Here is a 20,770-nt window from a genome sequence, read left to right on the forward strand (position 1 = left end):
AGCACTGATAATGAGGCTAGAGAGGAAAGGCTGCCATTAATTTGACTTCACACCTCCACCGCACACAGTTTCGGAGTGTGTGTGTGTGTGTGTGTGTGTGTGTGTGTGTGTGTTTGTGAGCAACTAAGAGTGCCCGTGATGCTCATTTAGTAGTCAAACTAGGTCCAGCTCAAGGTAAAACACCAGAGATGCAGCACAGAGAAGTTGAGCAGAACTTTTCATCACGTTCATGGCTCCTTTCACATTTCCCCGGAACAGATTGACCGCCTGCTGCTCCTGCAGAACAATTTGCCGTCCTGGAAGAGTTTTTCCAAGGTGAGTTTGCCACTTCTCATTTTCTCAAAACGCTCAATACTCGGGGAGATTGGCCTTCCTCTCCATACACACACACACTGCTATCAAGAAGACAAAATATGAAACAGGATCTGCAGGTAGCTCTTAAAGGAGAAATCTTCCACTGTGATACATCATCAGTCAACTGATAACTTTTTTTGGTTTGCACATTTTGCCTCAACCTGCCTCGTCTACTTCTACTGCAGTTAGTGATTTCCGACGTTTCCCAGAATGCCTTTCAACAACCCACAGAGAACGGGCCGGAACGGAATAAGAGCAAGAGAGAGAGAGTATTTCAAGTTGAGAAAAAGCAAGTCGCCCCTTACTCAAACCCCAACCTGTCTCTCTGCTGCAGTGCATTCTGGTCTCTCTCCTGCTCCTGTGGGTGGAGAAATTGGTCTCTCTCCTCTTCTACGATGGATTTCTCCCTGTATGATTGTTGAACGTCTCTTGGTGCAAAATGGCGGCTCTAGAAAGAAGCCCTCGCTCTTTGATTCTGAGGGACTGACACCAAAACCTGACGTTTACCGCTGATGTTTTACATCCTGAAACATTTTCTCATATCAAACTCCATTGTAGCTGCTGGAAACATCTGGAGGTGATGTCACCTCGTCTATGACTGGCCAGTTATTCACGAAAAATACAACAAACTACAAACATACAACAACACAATGGACCCAGATATACAAGGAACATCGCCATTAGCTGGTTTTTAACAGTGTTAAAGTGTTTTACGGTGGATTTTTCTTTTCAATATGGATGAAAGCAGAATCAAGTGCAGGTCTACCCTCTGGTTTGCGGTTTGATGCTGACATGGGGTTTTCAATGCTAGTTGTAAGGCAGAAAGTTGACTCCAATATTATGTAACCTGGGAACAATCAGGCGACAAAGTTTGTTGAAGCCAACTCTCCTCTCATGTCCTTCTGTCTGCCGTTAAACAGCATCAAGCCAGCAGGCCCATCAGCTGTGATTGATCTGGGAGTGACAATCTTTGTTTAGCCTCTCGGTGTCGGTCCTCCAGCCTCCGGGCTCTTATCAGCGCCGGCCTGTTTGTTTTCCACTGTGCTGAGAGAGAGGACCGATCAATGCTGTGAGTTATGAAATGACAGTGGTGCTGCTAAAGGCAGTCTCTCAAACACACTGCCACAGCAGACAGCCACTCATCTGCCCCCCCCATCACAGATGCAGCACATTTATCACCCATCTCTGTCTATTAGCCCTGTAACCATTGTCTTTCTGTCTGTCTGACAACTTTGACAGCTGAACTTCTCTGATAGAATCTGTTGCTTCTCTTTTTCCCCGACAGCCTGAACTGTTGGGTAAGTAGTTTTTACTTGATGATCAAACTACCCACCGCCAGGTTAACTCTTTATTAGGGTTAGGGTGATGAAACCATTAGTCAATTAATCAATTAGTCGATCAACAGAAAATTAATTGTAATTAATTATAATTTTGATAATCGATTACTGGTTTTAGTAATTTATCAAGTAAAAATACCAAACATTTGCTGCTTACTTTAGGTTTTTTGGCTGCTGGTCAGACTAAGGCTGCGTTCACACATAGCATTTTTTTCCCAACTGCCAGCGCCGTTTTTTCACTAAAAGCAATGGGAAGCGGGTGCAAGGCGCACAATAAGCGGCCGCTCCTGAAAAGCGCTGCTGCCAGCGTTTTTTTTTCAGCAGAGCGGAGAAATGTTCAACTTTTCAGAGAAGCGGCGGGTGGCGTGATAATCAATTAATCATTTTAGTTATTTATCTTCTTATCTTATTAAGTAAAAATACCAAACATTTGCTGGTTACAGCTTCACAACTGCTAAGATTTGCCGCTTTTCTGTTTCATGTCACTAGGAATACATTGGGTTTTTTTTTTTTTTTTTGTCTGCTGGTCAGACAAAGTAAGACATTTGAAGAATCACTGTGGACTCTGGTAACTTCTGATGGGCATCTGTCATTATTTTTGACATTTTATACACTAAATGATGAATCAAAAAAAAATCATTAGATGAATCGATATTGAAAATAATCGTTAGTTGCAGCCCTACTCTCTATACAGCTGCAGTATTCCAGCATACGGCTCGGTAGATTGTTAAAGCTGAGGCTGTTTAGATTCTGCTCAGACTGTGAGGGTCAATGCTGCGTTCACGTCATGTTGGAATTACCGTAAATACGACCGGCCGAGGGAAAAACCTTCATGTCAGCATCCTAGTGATGATGACAGGAGGAACATGTGGGGGGTTTGCGTGGGCTCTGATGTCTCCCACTTGGACTCAGTAATTGTGGACGTGTGTCAACACAGGCAGCAAACAAGGCAGAGAACCCACTGGTGTCAGCAGTCCAAGGTAATAAAAATCAAAATTATCAGTTATATTCACACTAATACAATCAATTTAATACACTTAATACATAGAGTAATGTCTGCTGCAGTTTGTTTATGGTTGATTTTAAATTCCTAAACAAAAATGACAACAGAGTCATTACATTACACAGCGCTCAGTGCTTTACAAAATGTTTTACTTAAGTAATTTTTAGTTTCCAATCCGAGCTTATTGGCCATTCAAAACCCTGACCATGTTTCATTGAATGCCTTCCACCCAATACACTTTCCAGGCCAGAGAACAACATTTTCAATCATATCGCATGTGATGATAGATGAATCTATTCCTTGTTTTGCTTTTCTTTAGGAGTGATAATTTTGTTTGCCACTGTAACCCAAGGCTTCCTCTGTTGATCACACATGGATCTCCAGGCCTATTAATCGCGCCAATTTCAGATCAATTACATCGTTCCATGAGCACAGACTGACCAGGCTGAGGCTAAACTCACAAATGTTGCATATGCTGCCCACTGCTGAGTCCGTTCTATGCATCACTTTTCTTCTTCTACTACTTTCCTTTTTCTGTTCAGGCCTTGTAAATGGCATTTCCCTTTCATCTTGTATGTTTTCAGTCACATGTTCCCACAAAGCCAAGGAAGCAACACACAGTGTACGGGTTCTCTGAGCAGAAGAAATGCTAGATACTAATCTATTCTTAGTCACAGTATTCCCTCCTGTGTTTCCCCACCATCCCTGGACAGACTGGTTTGACCCAATTTGTCCGTCCTCTGTTGGAGGCCTTGGCCTGAGTGTGTGTGTGTATGTGTGTGTATGTGTGTGTGTGTGTGTGTATGCATGCATGATGGACAGGGCCGGAGGATATGGAAGGTAAGTGATACATTAAAGGGATAGCCAACTAAAACATGCAATTTCTCATTAAAATGTTTTTTTTAGTCATTGTTGGGTGCAGAAAAAAACACAAACAGTGAGAATCTGAAGTCGTTTCTCTGCTGAGAAAAGTCTGTAAGTTGATTTCTCTGTTTTTCTGCGGATTAAAAACTGCTTTCACACGTCAGAGTGGGAAATCCAATCAGAACTCGACCTCAACACGCCGCTCTCTCTCTCTCTCCAGTGTAGAGTGAAGCTCGCTCCACCAAGGTTTGGAGCCATATGTGTTTTTAACCACAACGGCTAATCTATGCTGACAGAAATTGTTTTTGCCGGTACATGTTTTAGTTTGTGTTAAAGATCTGGAATTTATCAAGTTTGGCCACTAAGCAGCCGGCGCTCTCCCTCTCCCTCTCTCCAGTGTAGAGTGAAGCTCGCTCGCCCAGCAGCTCTCTGACCTGTTTCACTATAGCAAATTTTTTTAACTGGATTGACCGTCCCTTTAAAGCTCTGACAGGCCAAGGCGTCAGATCCGCTTAAAGTCACAAGGAAACAATATTTTGATGGTGTCTTGCTTCTATAATTTGAAATATTTACAGTTGAAACAGGAAGGAAGGCTTCAACAGCGGGCCGGTTGGACTGGAACAAACATGGAAAGAGACTCAGTGCTGTGTTCATTGTTGGTAGTCTGGCGCAATAAATTATTTCTTTTGCCAGAGATCAGTGTGCGGTCTGCTACTTTTCCTTTGGATCCAACTATGAACCTGTGAACAACCTGCTGCTTCCGTGGGGCGTTCTCAACCTCTTAATGTTCGCATAATCTTGACTTTCACTTCAAACCCCTGAAAACAAGGTGTGATGAACAAGGTGTGATGAACAAGGTGTGATGAACAAGACTTGATGAACACTCAAAAATGCAAAAAAATACAGGGGTAAAAAAATCTGTGATGTAATATTGGTTGGAATTTTAATGTGCTGGTACGGCATGAAGTAAACACTAAAAATACTTATTTCCAGGAAATAAAAGTCATAAGATTTTACTCTGATGAAGGCAAGGGAGGCCGCTCTCATAAGTGGGTTAGACATCCCCACTTCTATGATTTTATTCTCCTCGTTGGACATGCCAAGATAATAAAGGCATTTTTAATATACAACTAAGAGTGCCTTAGTCTTTTGGAGTGCACAATTCTCCTTTTTTTCCTTGTTTCATGATTTCCATCTAAAAATACGAGAAGATAAAAATTTTGCACATTTTTTGGGGCATTTATTGTTAAATTGGAGTATGCGATGATATGGAAAATTAGTCAGCAAGATGAAAAAGTAATTTTTCATTTCATTGTGACTTTAAAAACCTTTGCCTGTATGAGCACATCATCAGTGGTTTATGAGAGATGCACTGAAAAAGCACTTCTGAAACAACTTTGTGAAAAAAAAAATTAAAAATTACATTGCAAAGCAATGACTTCTCCAGAGTCTCAGTGAGATAGTAGAGACGCTCCCTGGCTGCAACACAAAGCCATTAAGGTTTAATACAAACTAAAGCCATTTACACCGGGCCAAAAGTCTCCTGCCGTGACAACTGTCATTTTTCCATTTTATACAGGCAGATTGGAGGGCAGCCTTTAAAGCCCTGGGCACCCTGAGAAATGTCTGCCATCGCCGCGGTGATGAGAAGTGACTGGAGGATTCTTAGATTTATTAGCGCTCCGTGAGCCGGTGTCATCAGAGATTACGCCCCCTATCCTTCACCGTTCCACCAGCACGTCACCCGCCGAATTTCAATTTCCCCGGGAAGAGGACGGGAAGGCTCTGGCTCGTGACCCCTGCTCGTGACCCTGGGGCCTCGCGATGGATGGGGGAGGCGGAGGGGGGACAGATACGGGACGCTTATGAATTAGGGATGACTTCAGCGGTGCATTCAACTTTGGCCGTCTCGCCTGTATCGCTATAGAGAATCTCCCTGATAAATGGGCATCAAGGCTAAGGAAGACTGCTCCTCCTGGTTAGGTATTCAGCAGGGCTCGTGGTCGAGTTTAGCCCTGGTTAGGCCATGTTTAAAACATGGCTCGCCGCTGCCGGCACCTTGGACTCTGCGCGCTCATTGGCTGATAAAGGTCCAATCCAAGACTAATTTGACCATCTGCATTTTGGGTGTACGCACATGTTCTTGAAGACTTCCACTGTTACATGGAAAATAGGCTTTTTAGAATGTTTCCCCCCCCCCCCAATGTTTACACATAACACATGTAAACAAGACTCAAAAATACACAGAAAGCTGATGTCTAGCTCTCCTTGTGTCAAAAGTTCTCAGATGCATCCCTGAGCTCTCATATCTAAGTTAGAACAGGCCAATACATGGGAAGTCTGTAAACACATTAAAGGGAAGGTTGAGTGATTTTATAAGCCGACCTTATTAATCAAGCCCCGTCTTAGAATGAGCTAAAAGTTTTTACATTAGAGCTTGTGTTTCTGTGAAATCAGCAAACACCTCCTATTATATGTGTTAGCAATGCTAGCACAAGACAATGGGATATGAAACTATAACTCTTGCATGTCATTCCATACACTTCCATAACTGTCGTAATAGTAAGAACATGTAATAGAACTTGCTCAAAGCACATGAATGGGATTTTGAAAGCAGTGGTTTCATACCCCATTGACTTGCACTAGCATTGCTAACAAATGCTAACAGGAGGCTGGTGCTGATTTCTCAGAGACAAAAACTCTGATGTAAAAAAATGTTTTAATGTTATAACAGTGGACAACAGTGTCTCATTTATAAAATTAAAATGTCTACAACAGATTAAAAACATTCCATCAATGTGTTGAGGCCTAGTCTGGCCTTCATCCAGAGACCATCTGTCCATTCTGCTCTAAAGACCCACTGCAGTGCTCCTTCCCTTTTGTTTTTGCGAACACATTTCAGAGTGAAAAACAAATATCCTTAATCAATAAATCTTTGTAACATGGGGCACCATACTGCAAATTCCAGATTAGATTTGTAGAGAAGTAATGAAACTGGATTTCAGAAGCCTGTTCTGTTTAAAGCTGTCGCTGACTCACCGACTCAACACAGTAACAGTAAAAGTCACATTTTACTCCGTCATACTGCATGAGACAATCAGACACGGTCTGCTCTGTTCAGAGGCCGTTTACTTCAAGTTAACCCTTTACTGTCTAGACTTGGACTGGGTTTGTATTCCTCATCACCGCCTGTGAAACCATCTCACTTCAAAGTCAAAGTCAAAGTCAAATTTATCAAATGCACAGTATCACACAAGGTCATTCTGAACAATGAAATTCTTAGGACAAGGCAAGCAACAACTACGTAGTAGGCATAAGTAAAATAAAAAATATCAAATATTAAATGTTAAAAAGAGTCACAAATAAGGGCAAAAATAGCAAAAGTACAGCAGTTCCAGAGCCAGTAAAGATGGGCAATATGGACAGTAAGAATAAGAGTATTAAATATTATAAAGGAGTATTAAATATTGTAAATATAAAGTATAGCAGTGCTATTCTGTGGGTGAGTATGGGGGAGGAGGAGTAGGAGGAAATCCCTGACCTGGGCCTTTCACACCTGCTTTTTCCATTGAGGTGATCATGTGATCAGTGTGATCTCTGCTGGTTGAGAAGCCTGATGTCCTGGGGGTAAAAACTGTTAGTGAGTCTGGTAGTCCGTGCCCGGATGCTTCGGTAACGTCTACCAGACGGCAGCAGCGAGAACAGTTCACAGCTTGGGCAGCTGAAGTGAAGTGAACTTGGGTGGGTCACTTCAATTTACCATTCGACTTCCAGTTCCTGGGTCACTGTAATTACTTCCTCTGTTCTAATGTTCGAATAGCCATAACTGTTTCTGTTGTTTCTCTCATAATTCTGTGTGTGTGTGCTTCTGTCATGTCAGTGTTATGAATCTATATGTGTGTGTGTGTACTGACCATCCATTCTGAGATGATGATGTCCACCTTGTCCACAGGCAGGCTGATGTCCTCGATGCGGCCTTTCATCAGAGTGATCTTGTCCTCCAGCTGGTTGGACCTGCGGCACCGAGACAGAGCAAAGACTTAGAGACTCGACTCCTGGAGCACCTGAAGCCGACTTCATGTAACGTGGCATCAAACCAATCAATGGTCAGAAGCGGATGTTGCAGTTTCGAATATTATGATCCCTGCAAATCACAATTACAGCAAAGAATTTCTGTCATCTTAGTAGGATAAATTTTGCCCACAGCTCAAAAGATTTGTGGTTTATAACGAGAGTTGTGTTTTGTATTGATTGTTGTGTGACTGAAGCTGGAATAATCGCTCCTTACCAAAGACTTATGACAATGAAGTTAATGTGTCAACAGTGGATATAAATAAGAAATAGATGCAGCCTCAAGACAATTCTCTTCACAACTTCATAAAAAAAAAAGTAACAGCATAACCCAAGTGTTTTGTAGCCAGACGATTGAACTGTGGGTCCAAAAGTCCAACGCTTACCCTCTTATTTCCTCTATTTTCCTCACTGACAACGCTTTGATCAAGAACGGGCCAACAGCTGCACGCCAGAGCATCGTCAGTGAGGAAAATACAGGAGATAACGAGGTAAATACTGGACTTTTGGACCCACAGTGCGATCGTTTGGCTACAAAACACTTGGATTAGCCAACAATGTTTGTGAGAGTAAATGTACATTTCCTGATTTTATTGGAAGATTCCGGTGTTGAGTAAAATTTATGCAGACACCAACTCTGCTGTATCACTCTATAGATGATTATTACAGAATTATTACATTTTATCATTTTATTATTACATATTATTACAGAATATGTGAGACGACAGAGTTATAAAACGAACAAAAATATGTTGTCAAATTGGATATCGGGACAGTGCAGCAATATTTTTCCACACTTTTCCAAACTTTTTTGTGTAATTTCCAAACTTCCCAAGACCTGGAAATTGCTAAATAGTTTTTCCCTACATTTCCATACATTTCCAGGCCGGTGGCTGTGCGCTCCCAGAGGTGCGGAGCGCAGGGAGGGACTGTGAGATCAGAGCCGTTTAAATTATCCTTCCTTTCTGACCGGCCGGTCCGGGTATCAATCTCTGTGAATATTCCATTATCATGACAGCTAATGTTACTGAGGACAGAACAATTACTCACAGCCTAGAGTGCATTTCTGTAGCAGCGATCCTTATCTTGAACTGTCTCTCCTCTCTCCTGCTCTGCTCCTGCCGCTATCACCTTCTCCCAGAATCACCCCCCCCCACCCCCCCACCCACCCCCCTTCCCCCTCACCCCCCCCTCACCCTCCTTTCACAAGAGGGAAACACTGTAATCTCATTATTGGGGTAATTTAGAGGACAATGTCAGGACTCTAGAGAGAGAGTCTATCTGTGTGTCTTCGTAGGGGTGTGTGTGTGTGTGTGTGTGTGTGTGTGTGTGTGTGTGACACAGAGAGAAAGAGATTGTGCGTTTCATCATTGGAAAACCAGTCTTTGCAATACACTACTGTCATTTTAGTGAATTGTGGCCTTTGCCATACAAGTGAGTCTTTTTGTAATAATTTGTGCGTGTTTGTATAAAAAAAAATTAAAAATGAATTTCACTCCTATAGGCCAATGATTGGATTTTTTTTTTCACTCAGTTGTCTCAATTCAAAGCATTCTATTGGATAATCCATCCATTCCAGCCATTTGCACAAATCATTTAAGAAAAAAAAAAAAAAAAAAGTATTTAGAGCTTCTCCATTAAGGAAGCGGCTGTGAGGGAAGGAAGTCACGTCCGGCTTTTCATTTAAACTTTGCCGACGGAGTGGAGACAGGAGATGGATGCTCCTGCCTAACCAACGGGAGACACTTTAATTACCATCCTTATATTAACATCAAGAGGAAGTGACGGATGCACACCGCCTGCCTCACACACACACACACACACACACACACACACACACACACACACACACACACACACACACACAGAGAAACAAGAGCTATAAAATCACAAGGCAAGGGAACAGTAGATTTGAAGGACCCAAGGGCAGTGACTGTGTGTGTGTGTATGTGTGTGTGTGTGTGTGTGTGTGTGTGTGTGTGTGTGTGTGTGTGTGTGTAGAGCGTAGGTTTACAACACCTTTCTTTAGTTGAATCTTCACTGCTGGGGAGCCTAAGACACGGCCTGCATGCCAACACACACTCCGACAGCGAGTCAGTGGGCTGTAAAATTAAAACGTCCTTTCTTCGGCAATCCTGTTGTTTTGCTTATACGACACTCTCTTACATAATGATAATAATAACAGTCATAATGGCCCGTAACTCAAAAACGCATTTTGGAGGCGGGGGTGTAATAGAGGAAGCGGATGCAGGTGAATGTGCGGGGAGCAGAGGCTCTGGTGGAGGTAAATGGGCTCGACCGTGGAGCGCTGTCTGCCAGCAAACTGGAGACACACAGCAGCTGAAATTGGACTGAGGACTGTATTAAAAGGTACAAGTGGGGGGTACTGCGTGTGTGTGTGTGTGTGCGTGTGTGTGTGTGTGTGTGTAGGTCTCGGACTGCAGTTTGGGTGGTGGAGCGGAGGCGCGGGGTGAATCAGTCAGACCGCGGGTGTAAATTACATGCGTTACGGCCGTGCCGACTGACAGCGGCTCTATTGAAGTCAACCAGCTGAGACAAATAAAAGGTGGCTGGAGGTCAGGCAGACCTCTACTCCCACAATCCCCTGCTGCTGCTGCTGCTGCTGCTGCTGCTGCTGCTGCTGCTGCAGCACGCACAGAGGGACGGCGGCCCGTCGAGAGCGGGCTAATTCACCTCAGTCCAGACAAACTGTCCGGGAAACATTTACACTCGCATCGATGCATCTGAGCCATGAATACAGGGAATTACACTGCGATGAGTCAGACAGACACACACACACACACACACACACACAGGAAAAAAAGGAAAATTCCACCCTTGGATCCTCTTCCACTGTTAGATCTCATCAGTCTGTGATGTTCAATATTCCAGGAGTTATTTTGTGATAAAGTGTTATAATTTACTTTTTTGGTGAATCCACTTTCCCTCAACCTGCCTCGTCCGCTTCTACTGCAGTTAGTGATTTCCTACGTTTCCCAGAATGCCTTTCGACAACACCCCAGACAAGGGGAGTGAACTCGTCACATTCGGATGTTGGTTATAGGTGTACGTGGAGAGAGCGACGGCGTTAGCGATAGCAATAGCAGAGCGAGAGTTTTTTCCAGCTGAGAAAAAGGGAGTCGTGTCTCGTGGCTGCATTGCATTCTGGTCTATTGAGGCGACTGTGGGTGGAGAAACTGGTCTCTCTTTGTGCGGGGGAAAAAATCAGGAGCTTACAGGAAGTATTTCTCTCTGAAGATGGAAGGTATCCAGTCAGACCTTACCTATTTTCAAATGGATGTTTTCCATAGTGTTTAACCAATCTGGATTTTTGAAGGCCAATACTGATATTTTTAATTGAAGCTGATGAATGCAAATATTTTGTGTTTTAATATCTCTGAATTTGTGGGCATTAAAATGGTCAAATTCAAAGTATTAACTGTTTCCCCCAGAATTCTCTTCTTGTCAGAGTGAAAAAGCCTCATCATGGGACACTAAAACTCTCCACTGAAACCCAGACTGTTAAAACTGTTTTAATGTCAGCAGCTCTTTAAGCCTAGAATGACTCACCACACTTATTCGATAGATAGATAGATAGATAGATAGATAGATAGATAGATAGATGACAGGCCGATACTGAGCCGATATCTCGCTCTAATCCTAATTTTCCAGCAGTCAGACAGCAGATGACACTGAATCACTTCATTCTGTCTCTGCCAAGTTCAAAAATAAATTCAAACATTTCTCACCTTACTATGTCCATGGCCTGATAGATGATTTCTGATTGGTCGACCCCTATAACCTGCTTGGCCCCGGCTCTGGCAGCGAACATGGACAGTATGCCCGTCCCACAGCCGACGTCCAGCACCACCTGCAGGACGGGAGGGGAAACATGTCTTTACTCCAGAGGAGTAACACAGCAGGAGAGGTGTTGCTCACAGCCGCCTTCTGGGGACACTTTCTGCCAAAACTGCCAAAATTTTCGCAAGTTTGTACCGACAAAAGGAGGTTTGACCGTCTGCCACTGGTCTAAGATATCACATTTGGTTGTGTTGCTTTGTGGGAAAGCGTCTCCATCTCATGCTGGTTCATTACTTCTGCCAAGGAAGTTGGATGTTTTCACCTTTCTGTCTTTCTGTCTGCAAGATTTCTCAAAAAACGGATTTGGCTGAAATCTGGCGGACAGATCACTCTTGGTTCAAGGATCAGGTGATTCGATTTCGGTGATTATCCGGACGCGGGATTTCCGCATTTCCAATTTTCGTTTTTTTAGTCATAACCGCTATGCTGTGTTCATGTGCTGGTGGGGAAGTACGGCATCCAGGACTTCCAAGTCGGCTGCTAAACAGCAGTGTTGCACTCACATCCTATCCTGTTGGAAAATCAAATGATAAACAAACCATTACGGAGGCTGCGGCTTTGAAAGTTGGAGAATTGTTCCGTGTTTGTGGAGGTTTGCAATCAAGTGCTTTCTAGCTGCCTTTGTTTCTCCATGCTAACATCTCACGGTCAACATTTCTACATGAACGCTTCGGAGGCTCGGCTTTGTGAGCTTGTTAGAAGATTTCTGCACTTTCATGACCGATCAAACAGCTTCGAAATCTTTTTGGTCAACGCCAAGTAAACAAACAATACAGAGCCGCAGTGAGTATACACACATTTGTATACATTGCATTGATACCGCTGTCTTTACAGGGCCAGAGCGGGTCACCTCAATGCTCCTGACTGACCCAACAGCAGTGACAACACACCGCTCCGCCCTCCGTTCATGTTTCTACTCCCCATCTCCACACACCTCTCCGTTCCCCTCGCTCCACCATTTTCTACTCCTCTGCCGCATTTCTGTGCCCTTACACGTCCTTTTTTTACCCCCCTCCTCCCCCTTTACCTAACATTATCGAAACAAGAATATCCTGTTCTGTACTCTGTCTGCTGTTTCCCTCAGAAGGTGACACCTCCATCTCTGCAGCCCCTTCCCTCTGACAGGAATAATGTACATTCCCATCACTGCTGCCTCGCAGTCCTACACAACCTGCCTCCCTCCTCCACAGTCTCATCCTAGCACTAACCAGCAGCCGCCCATATAATGGATGGTCATGATACAGGCCACTGCCTCCTGCAACTGACGGCAGCGGGGGGGGTTGGTGGTGGATAGCGTGCGTCTGTTATCAGCGCTCTGCAGTCGACACCCGAGCGGCGCTACGGCAGCTAATAAAGTCACACTGTGTTTTAAATCAGACGCAATCACCTTATTAATGCCTTTCCAGCAAAACGCACGCTCATTCCTGTTAAGAGGTTCGGCTATACGTTAAAGCAGCTCACACACACACACACACACACACACACACTTATCTGTTTCCATATGTTCGGCCCGTCTCACCTTGTCTTTGAACACTTCCGGGTTGCTGTACATGAAGTCGCGGTAACTCTCTGTCCGCACCTTATCCTGTGAAGAGAATGATGAAAATTTAAGAAGAACAACAACAACAACAGCGCTGTAAAGAGGTGAGGTGCCTGTTCTGGGTCATAAGAACTGAAAGCACAACTTTTCCATAGGAAATAATAAAAAAACAGCACCAGGTCTTTGATGGACACAGGGTCTAAGAATTGTATCTATATTTTACAGTAATATAATGTACATCTACTGTACTTCTTGTGTGAAATCACTACAAAAAATGTTGGAAAACAACAAAATGAAAACATACTGCAGTGTTTCTAGGGTAAAGAGAGGTGTAATAAGTCCACAGTCCAGGCATCACCATTTCCACAGCTACTTACAGTTCTGTTCATATTTGGATGCTTATGTTGTGATCTAAACACCCTGTGTTGGTTTGTTTGGAGGAGGTAATAAGACTAGAAGATTATTTTAGTCTTAACAGTATCTTTCTATCAGCACGGAGCGACTGCTGTTGAATGAATGCAGAGGAAACATTGTTCTTTAAAAGAATCCACTCGGCTGTCATTGGTTGGGAGGATAAATCATATCAGTATTGTATATTGGGAACAGGGCATGTAAAGCCGTGTCTCTGGAGGATCAGATAGCATCAGATCATAAAGAACGTTCTGCATGCAGCCAGGAGCTGCAAACATCAGCGATCTGCGGGGGATTCTTGGCATTTCATTCTCGGAGATTTAGGAACAAACCGGATGGATAAATACGACCGGAATGGACTCTGATCTTTTTCTAGTGGAGGTCCAGTCGGGACTCGCTAATTAACCTGCCAATCAAATCTGCCCACAAACCCCCGGCACCTCTTTTCCATGGGAAAGCCTTCTGGAAAAAAAAATCTAGGGAAATCCATCGGCAAATAACAGTAACATGCCATAATGTGAGATACAGTTGCTTCAGATTAAATTAGAAACCTAAATTAGTATTCAATGAATATGAGTTTTTGAAGGCAGATACCAAGATTGTTGGATTGAAGCTGCAAACAGTTGTGCTGAAATTTATTATCTTTAAGTTTGACTATTTTCATGCCCAAAATTCAAAATGTATTCTTGTCAGGATGGAAAAGCCTCTGAATCAGCAATGGGACACTAAAACTCTCCATTGAAACCCAGGATAATACAATTCTTAAGTGGGTTAACAGATCCTTAAATCAGGCTGAGGCAGGGTTCACTGCAGGTTTCACAGACTGAAGTTGTTGAGTAAAATAATTTCCTCACTTCCATCATATCTGCAGTGGATGACACTGATTGATTTTTATTAAAAAGGCCAATATATCGGTCTAATCCTATTCAATACAGCACTCTCCATCTTAACAAGTCATTTAGTCTAGTATTGAGTCCTAAAATCATAATTTTCTCATAATAAGTGAACAAATCTGCCAGTGGGGTTTGATAATTTCACTTGTTTCCAATGCAAATCAACTTGTTTCAAGAATTTTGTAGAATCAAGTGTCATTTTCTTGATAGCAGAGCAGTGATCTGCCTTATTCTGACTGGTTTCAACAGACTGACACTCAATTCTAGAAAATCAAGTGAAGCTGCATTGGAAACAAGTGGAGTTATCTCACCTCATTGGCAGGATTTTCCTCTTGTTTTAAGAAAAATAAGATGTGAAGGCTGAATATGAGACTAAATGGTTAAGATGGACGTTTTTTGCAGTGTAGCAAAGGATCATGTGGAACGAACAGGAGCGAGCTTTACAGAAGAAGGTCACTAGTAGTAAGCAGACTGTTTGATTCAGTTTAAATTGAAGTGACAAAGAAGTAAAAGAAGCAACTCAGAAAGCGTGACACCCTCTTTCTCTTTCATACTCTCTCTCTCCCACACACACGCACACACATTGCGTCAAAGGTGATGCACTTTATGGCAACCCATGAAAGAGTTTGACGACGTTCTACCGCAAAGCGCTCACGTGTCCGCCGCCCCTCCTGAGGCTGCGATGGAGTTTACAGTCTGACGCATGCACACATGACGCAAAACTTAACAGTCGCTTAGCACCAATCAGAACGGGCAAAAGGAATATGTCTAAGCACTGCGGTAAGTAGAACAGGAAGGGAGGAGAGAGAGAGAGAGAGAGAGAGAGAGAGAGAGAGAGAGAGAGAGAGAGAGAGAGAGCTGACCGCCCCCCCCCTGCACCCCCCTACCCCTCCACCTCGCCCCCCTCCCCGCTAGCTGACACTTAAAGAGTTTTCAGCGTTTAAGCGGTGTAAAAAATAATTCCTACACCTCCAGCGTCCGCCGGTGTTTCACATGAGAGCCCCCCCACCCCCCGCCCTCCCCCCCCACACCACCCTTATTGCTGATTTGTCACTTTGAGAAAATGTCTTGTACTCAATATCAATGTATGCGCAGGGACGATCATTTTCATTTACATGCTACATCGAATCTTTCAGCCGAGTCGCACGCTGATGAACCCGCCTCCGCTCTGCAGAGACTTCAGCGCCTGGGGGGGGGGGGGGATTCACAAGACTGTATTGAGACCTATCGGGCCGGTGGCACTTCTAAATGTGTGTGTGTGTGTGGTGTGTGTGTGTGTGTGTGTGTCAGACCTTCAGCATCTCCTCATGGATGCCATAATGGCCGTAGGAGCTGAAGTAGGCCTCGTCCTCGTCCTCTCGCAGCTCGGCCACGGCGCCCGGGTTGCCAGATCCCCTGCCGCTCCCTGCGTTCAGGACCAGACCCTGGGCCAGCAGCCTGCACACAGCGGAGCGTCTGCTGTAACATCTCGCCTCGCATCGGCACAAAGCGCGCACACACACACACACACACAACCTTCATGCAGGACGTAGCAGTAAATGGAGGGGATGGGAGGCATTCATCTTTCTCACTCCGTTTCCACCCCTCCCTCCTCCCTCCTCTCCCCCCCACCCCCCTCCTCGCTCACTCTTTCTGTATTTTTCCCTTATTGCCCCCCTACCTCCCCTCCTCACTTTAACCTCTATGCTGCAGTGGAATTTTCCCTTCCCTCTTTTTCCCCTCTTCCCTTCCTCCAAACTTCTTCCACCATGTAGTTGATGCCCCTCCTGCAATACTGGGTTCACTGTTTCCCCCTGCTGGCTCCTGGATGGTGGTGCAGGACGTGACTCCAGCACAAACTCTTCACCAAATAAGATTGTTTAAAAAAATTCACTTTTAGGAAAACCTCGTCCCGTGACTTGACTGACTTGAGCTTGTGCAGGTCGTCCATGGCTCTGGCCAGCGCCTCCTCTGAGCGGCAGACTCTTTCCTCGGCGGCCTGGGCCCTCTGCAGCAGTGCATCATGGGACTGGGACTGGGCCCCGGACCCCTCACTGCCACACAGCTCCTCGGGGTCTGACAGAGAGAACAGACAGAGACACAAAACATATGAGCTGAACAGAAAGGGCCACGATGTGTGAAATCAGACTGAATTTATTCATATTTCCCAGTGAGTCTCCCTAACTTCTGGTTTTCACTTTAAGGCCGAGCAGCAACATCACAAAATGATATTCTTCACTGTATGTATGGTTAGGGTTAGATATAAGGTCTCCAGAGAGAGTAAAGGAACAATCCACCCAATAACACATCAACACTGTTCAACAATGAGAGAATGTTATAGGAATGATTGTTCTGCCTGTTGAAATCCACCCTAAAACACTTATACACTTATACACTTAAACACTAATAACACTGTTAGAAAAACAGCTACTGGTGATGTACTTTGCATTTCTGGGCTTGTTTTTTTGTTTGGTGTATTTACTGTGTGTGATTAGGGTTCATGTCAGGTTTATAATCACATTTTTAGGAGAAAATTAGTCAACAGTTTTTAGCTTTGCAGCTTGGCCAGGAGGTCATTTTTTCATTTTCACTTTGCAGTCTACTGACAGGCGTTCAGTCACATCACAACATGGGACGGACAGTTGACAGGTCAGATCAGCAGGCCAACTAGTGGCCTGAGCCCAATTGTTCCCTTTTAGCTTTCGCCAATTGGCCAATCGGCCAATCAGAATCAATAGGGACGGGACGATCTGCTTATCTCACGATACGATTCGATATGTGATATGGGGTTTACGATGTAATAAATAAAAGTTTTATGACAACAAAGTCTGACTGTGCAGAATTATGTTTATTTCTGAGACACAAATCTTTCTAGCGATGGCATCGGCTCGCTAGAATGTAAACAACAATTTAAAAATGTCATTACAAAGTGTAAATAATATAGTTTGGATGGATACAATTTCACCATTCATTTTTCTGCCCCACAATACGTATTGTCACATTTTTGTATTGTGATATATTGAATTTCGATATATGGTCCCATCCCTAGAATCGAGTATTGAACACATCTGTGTAGTAAAACTTGATGAACTCCGGACGGGACGTCCTGTACCTGTCTGCAGCAGCGGGTCGTCCTGCAGCACCGGCCGCAGGAAGGCTTCACTGTCCCAGGGCGGGGCGGCGTCCGGCAGCCCGGTCAGGCTCGCCGCACTGCAGCTCTGAAAACACACAGGTGGCTTTTGACATTTGGAAAAAAAAAATTCTTTATATTGCACCTATTCGTTTTCAATTTTACTTCAGTTATGGAAAGGAAAAAAATTCAGCTACTCTTGGATGGATGCTCTTCAAAAAAAAATTAATTGATGCAGTTTTTCTGAAGAGCATCCATCTGCCGCCACTTTTTCCTTTTCCAGTTATTTCCAGTTCATGCACCTTGGTTTAAAGACAAAGTTGCGACAGTTCTTCTTCTTGTACTTCAGTTATGTAAGCTTAGCTTTTTACGATGTTTTTTTCTGGATGAAATTTAATGATCCCCATAGACAAAAAAATTATATCATTGTAGAAGCAAAAAATAGGACGTAGTAACGGATATAAATACGGATGGAGCATATAGAGGGTATGATCATAATGTAAGTGAAAATTACAACTGACAACAAATAGAGGGAAAAAATATGAATTTGACAATATGAAAATGTATGACTTTACATGTGTATATGCAGCGTGTGCAAAATGTGCATTGTTGACTAATACATTAAATTATTAGAATTCCATTACATTTAGCTGAAGATTAAGTCTGCTGATGATATTGATCGTTACACAGTAAGCAAGTCAGATCCGATTTGTAAAATATAAGAATGAGAAATGTACTGACTGTGGAGCGGATGAAGTTGATCATCTTTATGTAGCCGTAGTCGTCCAAATCTGATGGAGAGGAAGGAGCCGGTCATTCCGCCACAACACAAATCTGCTGGTTCTTGTGTAAAATACATAAAGGCATAAAGCAGATGAGTGACTCTACTTACTGTGTCTTCTTATCACATCCACCAGGTTGACTTGGTGCTCAGCTGTGCAGTGCTGCAGAGTGTTAGACACTGAGTCCAGCAACCTGGACAAAACAGGGAATAACATGCGAGCAATTAAAGACTAAAAGGTAGTAAACAGGTAAACAGAGTAACAACAATTCACATACAAATTCATGTTGACACTGCAATATGAAAAAAAGATAATGTCTGTATTATAATATGGCTGGAATATGGGCATTTTTAGAGGGAATGCCTTGTGCGGTCCTCAAGTGTAGATTTATTAATATTTTAGACTTTTATTTCTCACCGCTCTGCTTTTGAAACTTTGCTTTTGAAACTTTGGTTGAAATCTGCAAAACTGCAAACAAATAAAACTTGTTCAAACTTCAAAAATCTGATACAGCAGCTGTCGTGTTGATTTGAGACAAACTGGAAAGAGCAGGAATAAATTTTGGGTTTTTTTTGGTTTTTCCAATGCAGACTGAAACAAAGGTTCTCCCTAGATTAGAACAGATTTTGAACAGGAGACTGCTGGTGACAGTTTGGTTATGACAGCTGATTTGCGTTACCAGGGCAGCAACCAAAACCCAGAATTTCAATCAGGGACGTGTCTGATAATCGTTCAATAGATGAATGAGTGGAGGAGTGTTTGAGTAGACATAGATGTTTGTCATAGATGGAATAACGGCAGTGTGAGGATGAGAGGAAAGTGGAGGGGGGCCCAGAGTCCCCGCCTGAACACAGGACCCATAATCCCTTGCTACGCCCCTGCCCAGAAATATTATATGAAGAGACTGATCTGATTCTACTTCGCTGATGAAGACGATGATATACGGTCAGTTTGACGACTGCTGACAAAATGTACTTATTGTAAATCTGTATTATATGTATTACTGTAGTTTGTAACTTTGTATTTAAAAGAAAGTGGGCTGTGGTCTTGTTTGAAGGTAAAGTTTTCCCCATCAGTTCCACTGGTCAGCTTCATCTCACCTGTCACAGAACAGGCAGGTGATTGGCTGTCTGTCTGAGCCGTCCTCCTCCATGCACTGCCACTGATCTTCATCATCATCATCACCACTGTCTGAGAGCTCTGGCATGTCGTCAGCATCTCCATCATTACCTGTCAAAGCAAAGTCTTCATTACTTCTAACAGCCACGAAGCCAGATCAGTTCAGCAGTTTCGATATGACTCTGGAAGCTGTACAGTTTACAGTTTACAGTCATTTAGGTTTATAGGAAGTCTAAAGTTTCCTTGGTCTACCTTCGTCAGATAAATTAGCAACGCCACCCGGTACCGTTAACTGTACAGCTAAAGGCTGCTCACACATCACATAACGCACTTCAGATGGAAAACATTATCTACATATGTAGTACAAATTAGCATCATCCAAAACAGAGCTTGCATTTTTAACGCCATCCCTTTCCTTTGCTTTATATTTGCTATTTACAACACTCACGTGGGTCTGTGTATTCCGCCATGATGTCGCCTTGGTTTCAATAGACTTCCGGGTGACGTTTTGCTTACGTCAGGGAGGAGTGGCGCGTTCAGAAGCGGCACTTCCAGAAAATCACCACCAGATGTCGCCAAATGTTAGTTTCTGATAAGTCTGGGGGCGGCTGCTGATCTACCTGATCTGGCCAAAGCATGTACAGTGTCTTTAGCTTTTAATTATATTTATGGCATTACTGCTGTATTGGAAAGCTTGAAGAGACAGACAGAAAGATGACAGAAGTGGAAGAGAGGTGGGGGGTGTTGACATGTGATGATGACTGACTCAGGCCAGATATGAACCCAGGAGATTGTGGACAAAGAAACTAAAGAAGAAAAAGTCAGATACTTTATAGTGTGTGTGTGTGTGTGTGTGTGTGTGTGTGTGTGTGTGTGTGTGTAACAAGTCAGGGTTGTAAAATCAGAATAACTTCCATTGTTAACGGTAGATGACATTGCTTCTTAGATCTTATTTAACCATCATGAAGCACTGGGATCTAGTCATGTTTCATGTTCTGCTATAGATAGCTGAGTGCAACACAGCAGTTTAAAAGCAGTTATACTGAGTACACCCAGACATAATACATGTATGACTCTGTGTCATTTACTCTTGCAGTGTAAGGTAGCTCAAGCAGAGCGACAGTATGCCAAAATCACCTTATAAACGAGGATGCTGCATTCGGCCCAGCAGGCCAAACAGACCACAGTGGAAATGTCAGAGCTTGTCGGTTACTGGGCTGACAGCTTCATTACAAGTTGCAGTTCAGGATGTGAAGAACACCATATGTCCATAGTGCAATTCTTGTATGTTTGCCAATGGGTCAAAATACGTTTAAAACGTAAAGATCTAGACTAGCAAAGGAGAGACCAGCAGTCGGCACATCCTCTATGTTGTGCTTCTGTTTCACTTCCAATTTGATTCATTCATTTCTGATAAACTGACTCC

General features: G+C 43.5%; 1 protein-coding gene across 1 annotated transcript in view; it reads right to left on the bottom strand.

Annotated features, from left to right (window-relative positions):
• Positions 1-19,828, bottom strand: part of prmt3 (protein arginine methyltransferase 3) — a 63,590-nt gene extending 43,762 nt beyond the window's left edge. Inside the window, exons 1-10 of the mRNA XM_071915384.2 lie at positions 19,793-19,828; positions 19,326-19,455; positions 18,336-18,418; positions 18,185-18,234; positions 17,426-17,531; positions 16,242-16,389; positions 15,627-15,771; positions 13,010-13,075; positions 11,379-11,500; positions 7,473-7,572 (exon numbers count right to left, since the gene is read on the bottom strand). Of these exons, the coding sequence (XP_071771485.1) occupies positions 7,473-7,572; positions 11,379-11,500; positions 13,010-13,075; positions 15,627-15,771; positions 16,242-16,389; positions 17,426-17,531; positions 18,185-18,234; positions 18,336-18,418; positions 19,326-19,455; positions 19,793-19,814 (972 nt within the window). The 5' untranslated portion in view covers positions 19,815-19,828. The remainder of the gene's footprint in view (positions 1-7,472; positions 7,573-11,378; positions 11,501-13,009; positions 13,076-15,626; positions 15,772-16,241; positions 16,390-17,425; positions 17,532-18,184; positions 18,235-18,335; positions 18,419-19,325; positions 19,456-19,792) is intronic.
• Between the last annotated feature and the right edge of the window lie 942 nt (positions 19,829-20,770).

Source organism: Centroberyx gerrardi, chromosome 1 (assembly GCF_048128805.1).
Source record: "Centroberyx gerrardi isolate f3 chromosome 1, fCenGer3.hap1.cur.20231027, whole genome shotgun sequence".
Classification (NCBI taxonomy): Eukaryota; Metazoa; Chordata; class Actinopteri; order Beryciformes; family Berycidae; genus Centroberyx; species Centroberyx gerrardi.